Genomic DNA, 12,594 nt, shown 5'->3' with positions numbered 1-12,594 from the left:
TTCACAAAATAAGAAAAAGAGCAATTAGGTGATTTCAACCACTTATGACCAAGTTTCGGAATATTATCTTCTAGTTTTACAAAACAAGCTCTAAGATTCACAAAACAATGTCTGAGATTCACAAAATAAGAAAAAGAGCAATTAGGTGATTTCAACCATTTATGACCAAGTTTCGAAATATTATCATCTAGTTTCACAAAACAAGGTCCGAGATTCACAAAAAAGAGCAAAAGACGTAATTTCAACCATTTATAAATAATTTTTATAATATTGCCTTTTAGCTTCACAAAATATGCTGTAAAATTTACAAAATAAAATCGATGATTCACAAAATAAGAAAAAGAGCAAAATAGGTGATTTCAACCACTTACGACCAAGTTTCGGAATATTATCTTCTAGTTTCAAAAAACAAGCTCTAAGATTCACATAACAAGGTCTGAGATTCACAAAATAAGAAAAAGAGCAATTAGGTGATTTCAACCATTTGTGACCAACTTTCGGAACATTATCTTCAAGTTTCACAATATAAGCTCTAAGATTCACAAAACAAAGTCTGAGATTCACAAAAAAAAAAAGAGCAAAATAGGTAATTTCAACCATCTATGACCAAGTTTCGAAATATTATCTTCTAATTTCACAAAACAAGCTATAAGATTCACAAAACAATGTCTGAGATTCACAAAATAAGAAAAAGAGCAATTAGGTGATTTCAACCACTTACGACCAAGTTTAAAAATATTATCTTCTAGGTTCACAAAACATGATTTAAGATTCACAAAACAATGTCTGAAATTCACAAAATAAGAAAAAGAGTAATTAGGTGATTTCAACCATTTATGACCAAGTTTCGGAATATTATCTTCCGGTTTCATAAAACAAGCTCTAAGACTCACAAAACAATGTCTGAGATTCACAAAATAAAAAAAAAGAGCAATTAGGTGATTTCACCCACTTATGAACAAGTTTCGGAATATTATCTTCTAATTTCACAAAACAAGTTCTAAGATTCACAAAACAATGTCTGACAATTAGGTGATTTCAACCATTTGTTAAAAATTTCGTAATATTATCTTCTAGTTTCACAAAACAAGCTCTAAAATTTACTAAATAATGTCTGAGATTCACAAAATAAGAAAAAGAGCAATTAGGTGATTTCAACCACTTATGACCAAGTTTAAGAATATTATCTTCTAGATTCACAAAACAAGTTCTAAGATTCACAAAACAATATCTGAGATTCACAAAATAAGAAAAAGAGCAATTAGGTGATTTCAACAATTTATGACCAAGTTTCGGAATATTATCTTCTAATTTCACAAAACAAGCTCTAAGATTCACAAAACAATGTCTGAGATTCACAAAATAAGAAAAAGAGCAATTAGGTGATTTCAACCACTTATGACCAAGTTTTAAAATATTATCTTCTAGTTTCACAAAATAAGCTCTAAAATTTACAAAACAATATCTGAGATTCACAAAATAAGAAAAAGAGCAATTAGGTGATTTCAACCATTTATGACCAAGTTTCGAAATATTATCTTCTAGTTTCACAAAACAAGCTCTAAAATTCACTAAATAATGTCTGAGACTCACAAAATAAGAAAAAGAGCAATTAGGTGATTTCAACCACTTATGACCAAGTTTAAGAATATTATCTTCTAGTTTCACAAAACAAGCTGTAAGATTCACAAAACAATGTCTGAGATTCACAAAAGTGGAAATTTCAACCATTTATGAATAATTTTTATAATATTGCCTTTCGGTTTCACAAAATATGATGTAAAATTCACAAAATAAGATATATGATTCACAAAATACGAAAAAGAGTAAAATAGGTGATTTCAACCACTTACGACCAAGTTTCGGAATATTATCTTCTAGTTTCTCAAAACAAGTTCTAAGATTTACAAAATAAGATTTGAGATTCACAAAATAAGAGAAAGAGCAATTAGGTGATTTCAACCATTTGTGACCAAGTTTCGGAATATTATCTTCTAGTTTCAAAAAACAAGCTCTAAGATTCACATAACAAGGTCTGAGATTCACAAAATAAGAAAAAGAGCAATTAGGTGATTTCAACCATTTGTGACCAAGTTTCGGAACATTATCTTCAAGTTTCACAAAATAAGCTCTAAGATTCACAAAACAAAGTCTGAGATTCACAAAAAAAAAAGCAAAATAGGTAATTTCAACCATTTATGACCAAGTTTCGAAATATTATCTTCTAATTTCACAAAACAAGCTATAAGATTCACAAAACAATGTCTGAGATTCACAAAATAAGAAAAAGAGCAATTAGGTGATTTCAACCACTTACGACCAAGTTTATAAATATTATCTTCTAGATTCACAAAACATGATTTAAGATTCACAAAACAATGTCTGAAATTCACAAAATAAGAAAAAGAGTAATTAGGTGATTTCAACCATTTATGACCAAGTTTCGGAATATTATCTTCCGGTTTCATAAAACAAGCTCTAAGACTCACAAAACAATGTCTGAGATTCATAAAATAAAAAAAAGAGCAATTAGGTGATTTCACCCACTTATGAATAAGGTTCGGAATATTATCTTCTAGTTTCACAAAACAAGCTCTAAGATTCAAAAAACAATGTCTCACAATTAGGTGATTTCAACCATTTATGAAAGATTTCGTAATATTATCTTCTTGTTTCACAAAACAAGCTCTAAAATTTACTAAATAATGTCTGAGATTCACAAAATAAGAAAAAGAGCAATTAGGTGATTTCAACCACTTATGACCAAGTTTAAAAATATTATCTTCTAGATTCACAAAACAAGTTCTAAGATTCACAAAACAATATCTGAGATTCACAAAATAAGAAAAAGAGCAATTAGGTGATTTCAACAATTTATGACCAAGTTTCGGAATATTATCTTCTAATTTCACAAAACAAGCTCTAAGATTCACAAAACAATGTCTGAGATTCACAAAATAAGAAAAAGAGCAATTAGGTGATTTCAACCACTTATGACCAAGTTTCAAAATATTATCTTCTAGTTTCACAAAATAAGCTCTAAAATTTACAAAACAATATCTGAGATTCACAAAATAAGAAAAAGAGCAATTAGGTGATTTCAACCATTTATGACCAAGTTTCGGAATATTATCTTCTAGTTTCACAAAACAAGCTCTAAAATTCACTAAATAATGTCTGATACTCACAAAATAAGAAAAAGAGCAATTAGGTGATTTCAACCACTTATGACCAAGTTTAAGAATATTATCTTCTAGTTTTACAAAACAAGCTGTAAGATTTACAAAACAATGTCTGAGATTCACAAAAGTGGTAATTTCAACCATTTATGAATAATTTTTATAATATTGCCTTTCGGTTTCACAAAATATGATGTAAAATTAACAAAATAAGATATATGATTCACAAAATACGAAAAAGAGTAAAATAGGTGATTTCAACCACTTACGACCAAGTTTCGGAATATTATCTTCTAGCTTCTCAAAACAAGTTCTAAGATTTACAAAATAAGGTTTGAGATTCACAAAATAAGAGAAAGAGCAATTAGGTGATTTCAACCATTTGTGACCAAGTTTTGGAACATTATCTTCTAGTTTCACAAAATAAGCTCTAAAATTTACAAAACAAAGTCTGAGATTCACAAAAAAAAGAGCAAAATAGGTAATTTTAACCATTTATGACCAAGTTTCGAAATATTATCTTCTAATTTCACAAAACAAGCTCTAAGATTCACAAAACAATGTCTGAGATTCACAAAATAAGAAAAAGAGCAATTAGGTGATTTCAACCACTTATGACCAAGTTTAAGAATATTATCTTCTAGGTTCACAAAATAAGTTCTAAGATTCACAAAATAATGTCTGAGATTCACAAAATAAGAAAAAGAGCAATTAGGTTATTTCAACCATTTATGACCAAGTTTCGAAATATTATCTTTCGGTTTCACAATGTCTAAGATTCACAAAATAAGAAAAAGAGCAATTAGGTGATTTCAACCACTTATGACCAAGTTTAGGAATATTATTTTTTAGTTTCACAAAACAAGATCTAAGATTAACAAAACAATGTCTGATACTCACAAAATAAGAAAAAGAGCAATTAGGTGATTTCAACCATTTATGACAAGTTTCGGAATATTATCTTCTAGTTCACAATACAAGCTGTAAAATTCACTAAACAATGTCTGCGATTCACAAAATAAGAAAAAGAGCAATTAGAGCTTGTTTTCAACCACTTATGACCAAGTTTAAGAATATTATCTTCTAGGTTCACAAAACAAGATCTAAGATTCACAAAATAATGTCTGAGATTAACAAAATAAGAAAATGAGCAATTAGGTGATTTCAACCACTTATGACCAAGTTTAAGAATATTATCTTCTAGGTTCACAAAATAAGGTCTAAGATTCACAAAACAATGTCTGAGATTCACAAAATAAGAAAAAGAGCAATTAGGTTATTTTAACCATTTATGACCAAGTTTCGGAATATTATCTTTCGGTTTCACAAAACAAGCTCTAAGATTCACAAAACAATGTCTAAGATTCACAAAATAAGAAAAAGAGCAATTAGGTGATTTCAACCACTTATGACCAAGTTTAGGAATATTATTTTTTAGTTTCGCAAAACAAGATCTAAGATTCACAAAACAATGTCTGAGATTCACAAAATAAGAAAAAGAGCAATTAGGTGATTTCAACCATTTATGACAAGTTTCGGAATATTATCTTCTAGTTCACAATACAAGCTGTAAAATTCACTAAACAATGTCTGCGATTCACAAAATAAGAAAAAGAGCAATTAGAGCTTGTTTTCAACCACTGGTGACCAAGTTTAAGAATATTATCTTCTAGGTTCACAAAACAAGTTCTAAGATTCACAAAATAATGTCTGAGATTCACAAAATAAGAAAATGAGCAATTAGGTGATTTCAACCATTTATGACCAAGTTTCGGAATATTATATTCCGATTTCACAAAACAAGCTCTAAGATTTACAAAACAATGTCTGAGATTCACAAAATAAGAAAAAGAGCAATTAGGTGATTTCAACCACTTATGAACAAGTTTCGGAATATTATCTTTTAGTTTAACAAAACAAGCTCTAAGATTCACAAAACAATGTGTGAGATTCACAAAATAAGAAAAAGAGCAATTAGGTGATTTCAACCATTTATGACCAAGTTTCGGAATATTATCTTCTAGTTCACAATACAAGCTGTAAAATTCACTAAACAATGTCTGTGATTCACAAAATAAGAAAAAGAGCAATTAGAGCTTGTTTTCAACCACTTGTGACCAAGTTTAAGAATATTATCTTCTAGGTTCACAAAACAAGCTCTAAGATTCACCAAATAATGTCTGAGATTCACAAAATAAGAAAATGAGCAATTAGGTGATTTCAACCATTTATGACCAAGTTTCGGAATATTATATTACGATTTCACAAAACAAGCTCTAAGATTTACAAAACAATGTCTGAGATTCACAAAATAAGAAAAAGAGCAATTAGGTGATTTCAACCACTTATGAACAAGTTTCGGAATATTATCTTTTAGTTTAACAAAACAAGCTCTAAGATTCACAAAACAATGTGTGAGATTCACAAAATAAGAAAAAGAGCAATTAGGTGATTTCAACCATTTATGACAAGTTTCGGAATATTATCTTCTAGTTCACAATACAAGCTGTAAAATTCACTAAACAATGTCTGCGATTCACAAAATAAGAAAAAGAGCAATTAGAGCTTGTTTTCAACCACTTGTGACCAAGTTTAAGAATATTATCTTCTAGGTTCACAAAACAAGCTCTAAGATTCACAAAATAATGTCTGAGATTCACAAAATAAGAAAATGAGCAATTAGGTGATTTCAACCATTTATGACCAAGTTTCGGAATATTATATTCCGATTTCACAAAACAAGCTCTAAGATTTACAAAACAATGTCTGAGATTCACAAAATAAGAAAAAGAGCAATTAGGTGATTTCAACCACTTATGAACAAGTTTCGGAATATTATCTTCTAGTTTCCCAAAACAAGCTCTAAAATTTACTAAACAATGTCTGAGATTCACAAAATAAGAAAAAGAGCAATTAGGTGATTTCAACCATTTATGACCAAGTTTAAGAATATTATCTTCTAGTTTCACAAAATAAGCTCTAAGATTCACAAAATAATGTCTGAGATTCACAAAAAAGAGCAAAATGATATCCAAACGATGTTTTAATCCTAAAATTATTTGAGTTCAGCTCATATGAATCACCGATTAAAAACGTTAAAGACAAGTAATATTATGGTGAAAATTTTACGACAAGAGATTTTTCTATCAAAGGAACTACAACTGATTACAAAAACCCAAGTTATGGGCATTGTTCAAGGTGTACCTATGTAATCGTCACATGTAAACTAGTAGAGATATACGGCATAACGCAATCAGTTATACATCACTCTCCATATTCTGCTTTCTCTCCCCAATTCTTGTTCTATTGAAACTAAGCATTTATTACATCATAATGGTGACTACATGCTACCAACCATAGTTGTTACACAACAGCTACTTTTTATACTAGAAATACAAATACGTATTGGGAATACCAATACATATCTTTCTATTCTTTTTTCATTTGCTCTTCATTAACGAATATCTTATCATATATTCATCAATAAGGTGCAAAACAAAGAACAAAAAAAAAACAAGAATGGTATCTCTAATACACATATGTATTTTCGTATTTAGTATTGAACCTTTCAAAGATTCGAATACATATCTTTCTATTATTTTTTCTTGTACTATAGAGAGACAGTAAAGTATTATAATTTTTGTGCGTTTATTTTAGATAGAGAAAATATTTGGGCTAAATGAAAAGTTAGGAATGACCCCAAATTTCCAGCCCAATGAACATTGAAAATCAGTCCAATGAAGGAATTTGGTGAGGTCGGCCGCCTCGCCATAATTAACGGCCTCACCGGATCCGGCTATATATATATATATATATATATATATATATATATATATATATATATATATATATATATATATATATATATATATATATATATATATATATATAAAGCGAGTAATTATCTCAGAAAAATAAGACTACCATTAAAAAAAAGTTCGAGAAATATATGATGTATGAGATCAGTATAAATTAATACAGGAAACATGTGGCGTATAAGGACTTGGAAAGGAGGAAAAAAAAAATAAAGTACATTTTTTTTAAATTTAATTTTGTTAGTTTTGAGAAATAAAAGTAGAATCATCAATTTGATACTTCTACTTTTGATGATCAATTTTAACTTTCGAACTTTTTAAGAACCATTTCCATCATCTCTAATACTAGCGTTAACTGTTCATTATAATAAAATATATTTATAATTTTACAAATAATTTATAATTTTAAAACTCTTTTTTATTCTATATATGTACTACGAAAAAAAAGTTTATCTCTAACTTTTCCTATGCAAAAGAAAAAAAAAATATTTCTAGTAGTGTAACATGTTATTTTTTAAAATTCATTCAAATCTTTCATGTGAGCGTATATCAAGGAATGCATGAAATATAGGGCTGTCCTAAGTGTAAGGATTAATCAAAAAAACATTTCCTCAAAACACCCTAAAAATAGCATAAGCATTTAAGCTACTAACGACCATCATATTTCAAAATCAACGAAAAAATGAAAACACCTGAAACCAACTAAAAAGTAAAATTGTAATCATTAGCGCAGATAGAATGTTTATACTTTCTTTTTTATCTATTCCTCATTATTAATTTCTTAAAATTAGATTAACTTGAAATCTTTGATTCTTGACCTTTTACGAGCATTTACATTTATCGTTTATAAAAAATATTGAAAATTGCCAAGGAAATAGAGTTGGGAGAGCAAAGGGTAGGAGACGCATTTGCGTCCCCTGTCCAATTGCCTTACTCTCATGCATATAAAGACATAAAAAATGAACGTATGGAGGCTCCGGTAATGGGTTTTCGCCACGTCGATGATAAATGCCCTACGGCTGAGCTCCACTCAGCACCATCGGGTATTTTAATGGCGGGGGCTGACGAAGGAGAGGGTGACTATCCACCTATAAGGACCTTTGAAGATTTTAGGTACTTATGGTGGATTGAGTCTACAAAGTTGTGGGTCATTGCTGGCCCAATTGCATTTAATATACTTTGTAATTATGGTATCAATTCTTTCACCAATATCTTTGTTGGTCATATTGGAGATGTTGAGCTCTCTGCTGTGGCTATTTCTCTTTCTGTCTTTGGAAGCTTTGTATTTGGTTTCATGGTGAGTTTTTCATTTACATTCCATTTGTCTTCCATTTTCAACTATGAATAATATTTGAACTTATTTCTTAGAAATGCGTAGACTTGATAAAACTAATTTGATTAAAATGAGATGATCTAAGTAACACGACCCAAGTTTGATTCAAACCTAAAAGAACAATCCAAAGTGCATTCCAAAATTATGGATATGAGAAAAAACAAAAACAAAAAAACATTGACAACGATGACCCGAAATTGATCTTTAAGACGTTAATAAAAAGGTCGACCCATATTTGAAATGATCTAGATTTATAAATACATGTGAATCCTCTTTGTTCCGGGTGTAATTCCGGAGCAGGATTATGACCACTTAAGCTTGTAGAATGACGTCGTTGGCTTGTCTCTTCCTTTCGCTCTCTCCTGTAAAGATGAACAAACTGAGGGCTCGGCTACTGAGCGTCTTTCTCACTCCGACGCTCAAGTCAGTGAACTTAAAGAGATAAGTTGTGTGTTAACTTGGCAAAGTATATTGCAGAGAGATAAGGGAGTTTTATACCAGATTAAGATGATATTCGGATAGTTTGGGATCCTTTTCTCAATGAGAGAAGTGGAGTATTTATAGACTTTCACCTTTTGTCACGTAGTGGCCAAGTGGCTAGCAGGTGGAAAGACTATCTTACACTTGGCCGAGGGACCCATGCCGGGACGGCAGGCCTGGTTGACTCTATGCCGAGGAGACTGGATGTGAGTACGCGGATATGCCTCTCGGCCGGCTAGTTGCCGAGACCGAGACCCAAGTGACAGGCCGACAGGCTTTGTCGGTTAGGTTGTTAATATGTTGACTTGCTGTCTTTTATCTTTGGCCTTCTTTCGATATGTTGACTCGGTCAATGGTCTGAAAAATATGCCCCATCACTCTTTGAATTACCTACTTTCCAAGTCAACTCACAAGTATTAAACTTTCATCTCTTTATCAACTAAAGTAGCTGACATTTTCAAGTAACATTGTGTTTATGGCCAATGGCTAAAATTTTGTGATGGCAAAAATCCCCAGTTAGGTATGGGAAGTGCATTAGAGACATTATGTGGACAAGCATATGGAGCAGGGCAAATCCACATGTTAGGAATATACATGCAAAGATCATGGCTGATCCTCTTTGGAGCATGCTTCGTACTCTTGCCTCTCTACCTATACGCGACTCCAATCCTCATTCTCCTAGGACAAGAACCTGACATAGCCGAGCTTGCAGGGAACTTCAGCATCCAATGCCTCCCTCAAATGTTTTCTCTTGCCATTAATTTCCCAACTCAAAAGTTCTTACAAGCTCAAAGCAATGTGGCAATTATGGCATATATCGGATTTGTAGCCTTAATAATCCATATAATCATGCTTTACCTTTTTATAGAGGTGTTTGGGTGGGGGATTACTGGCGCTGCTGTTGCCTATAATCTCTCCGCTTGGGTTATCGCGATTGCTCAAACTATATACATTATAGTTTGGTGTAAAGATGCTTGGAATGGATTTTCTTGGCTTGCTTTTCAAGATCTTTGGCCCTTTGTTAAGCTCTCTGTTGCTTCCGCTGTCATGATTTGCTTGGAGATTTGGTACTTTATGAGTATCATTGTACTTACTGGCCATCTTGAAGACCCTATCATTGCTGTAGGGTCACTTTCTATTTGGTATGTTGCTTCCTAGCTATTCAGATCTTAGAAATAAAAAACTTGCGTAGGACAGTATGGTCATAATGTTACAGTTTGAATGGTTAAGTTTCGAGAATACTCGGCATTTATTCCAATGTCGTATATATTAATCTTGAAAGGTGATAGGTTTAACCAAAACAGTAAATGGAGAGTCTGATTCCAGATAACTTATTATAAGCTTCCTTAACTAATCTAACTGACACATCTTTTGCAGTATGAATGTAAATGGGTGGGAAGGCATGTTGTTCATAGGGATTAATGCAGCTATTGGGTAAAGCATTTCCTCTCTTATGTTATTTAGTACAATATTCTTGATTAAGACCGTCTTTGATTAAGACTACACGCACAACTGATCTGTAGAAGGATTAAATTAATTAATTAAATAAGGGTTGTAAGAGATCTTAACCCAAGACGAATTTAAGTGCGACTTATTATTACTTATCTGGTTTTGTTGCTTATGAGTTTAACGTCATAAATGATTGTAATGGATGATTTTACTAGTTAATATGGCTGCTTGATAGTCTAGTTGGCGTTACCAAGTGCCAAAATTTTAAGCTTGAGGATCCTTCTACAAAATTAAATTGCGATTCTTGACTTTCCAGAGTTCGAGTATCCAACGAGCTTGGATCAGGGCATCCAAGAGCAGCCAAGTACTCGGTTTTCATAACTGTCACGCAGTCGCTTTGCATAGGGATCCTTCTTATGTGCACCATCATGCTCACAAAGAACCATTTCGCGGTAATATTCACTGACAGTAAGGAAATGCAAAGAGCCGTTTCTCATTTAGCTTATCTTTTGGGCATCACAATGGTACTAAATAGTGTTCAACCAGTTATATCAGGTACTCTAAATTAAAATAGACTTCTTCCATTCTTGCTAAGATTAGCTCATCTTCTAATTCTTTTTGGGGTCGTCTCATACTTGATATTAACTCAAAGACTTATGTACATATGAACCGGTGGGGTTAGCAGACTGATCTTACATTTAAGACCGTTTTAAAAATATATTTGTTCCAAATAAATTGATGAAGTTATATAAATGATTTACCTTTTTAGGTGTGGCAGTTGGTGGTGGCTGGCAAGCGTTGGTTGCTTACATTAATTTGTTTTGTTATTACGTTGTTGGGTTGCCTCTTGGGTTTCTACTTGGTTATAAAACTTCCTTAGGCGTAGAGGTAAATATTAAGTAGTCTCATATAAACACTCTATATATATATATATATATATATATATCATCTATTTATCAAATAATTTATACAAGTTGTCGTAAATTTGGCAGGGAATTTGGATAGGTATGATTTGTGGGACGCTTCTTCAAACAACTATCCTTGTTCTCATAGTGTATAGAACAAATTGGAATAAAGAGGTAATTAATTAACATGCAATTTTCAGAGTAACTAGTATTTTTGGTTTATCTTAAGATGATTTTGTTAATATTACAAAGAGAATATGTTGAATACAGGTAGAAGAAGCTTCAGAAAGAATGCGTATTTGGGGTGGCCAAGCAGAAGAATTGCATGATAATGACAAAATGTCTCTTGCTATGGTTGCAGTGGAACAATTATCACCCAAATAGTGTAGGATTTTTCTAGGGGAATTGTTAGCTCATGTGATGATGTAGGAAAGATACAGTGTAGTTAGATAAATGTCACAAAGAAGATTATCCGAAGATAGGACCCAAACATCTATACATTATAAAAAATCGATAAAAAAAAAGAGCGATAAATTCAAAAAAAATTGTATTCATGAAATCAATCCTGGGGCAATTATTTGTTAATTATTATATTTTTACGTAATTTATTTTCGCAGTACACATTTTACTCAATACAGTACTTTTTGCACAATATTTTCCATTAATATGCCCTTTTGATAAAAATGAGTGTTAATCAAATTCTCTCTAATTCCACCTCTACAAACCCAAAAATCTATCAAAAAAATTCTACTATAGATCCCAATTTAATTGAAGCATATATTTGATTTGTAAATTATAGTTATGGTTGATGAGCAAGTAGTCGGTCTACGGCGTGAGGTTTGCGAGGGCTTCGTGGATGGCACTGATGGTCATGGGGAGGGGGATGAAGCCAGTGTTTGGATTGGATTGATACCAGTGCATTGACGTCGAAAGATCTACGGACAGCGACTTGGGGGTGGTAGGCTGGGTAGGATGGTGGTGGGTGGGGGACGTACTGTGTACATCTTCCCTTTTTTTATTGAAAATGTACTATGCAGTACAATTTTGTGAATTTGATTTCATTTTCTTTGGATGCAGTACTACATTATACATTTGATTTCATTTTTTTCTCAATATAATACAACAATATGTTTTGGTTTAAATTTGTTTTCCTAGATGTAGTACTGAATCATTTAGTGTAGAACTTTTGTTCAATGGGAGGAGAAGAGAGGAGAAAGGAGATGAGAGGTAAAATTAGGGGAGGAAATAAGAGGGGTAAAATTGTCAAAATGTACTGTATTGAGTAAAATGTGTACTGCGAAAATCAACACCCTATTTTTATTGTAATACGAAGCGGACTTATTTAAAAGGTTTCACTAATGCCGGAATAGAAATAGAAACTTTACTAGATGTTTACATTACTCTTTTAGGTCCTCTCATATAAGACGTAAGCC

The 12,594-nt window shown here is 31.7% G+C and overlaps 1 protein-coding gene across 1 annotated transcript; it reads left to right on the top strand.

Moving 5' to 3' along the window:
• The first annotated feature begins 7,725 nt into the window (after nucleotides 1-7,725).
• LOC141596574 (protein DETOXIFICATION 34-like) lies at nucleotides 7,726-11,764 on the top strand. The gene is made up of 7 exons (XM_074416775.1): nucleotides 7,726-8,291; nucleotides 9,324-9,949; nucleotides 10,185-10,241; nucleotides 10,573-10,811; nucleotides 11,026-11,144; nucleotides 11,249-11,335; nucleotides 11,432-11,764. The coding sequence occupies exons 1-7, from the start codon at nucleotides 7,962-7,964 to the stop codon at nucleotides 11,543-11,545; spliced, it is 1,572 nt and encodes a 523-aa protein (XP_074272876.1). The 5' UTR covers nucleotides 7,726-7,961; the 3' UTR covers nucleotides 11,546-11,764.
• Nucleotides 11,765-12,594: the final 830 nt, after the last annotated feature.

This window comes from Silene latifolia, chromosome 8 (assembly GCF_048544455.1).
Source record: "Silene latifolia isolate original U9 population chromosome 8, ASM4854445v1, whole genome shotgun sequence".
Taxonomy (NCBI): Eukaryota; Viridiplantae; Streptophyta; class Magnoliopsida; order Caryophyllales; family Caryophyllaceae; genus Silene; species Silene latifolia.
Note: the sequence above shows the minus strand (reverse complement) of the source record. Positions and strands in the feature narration are given on the sequence as shown.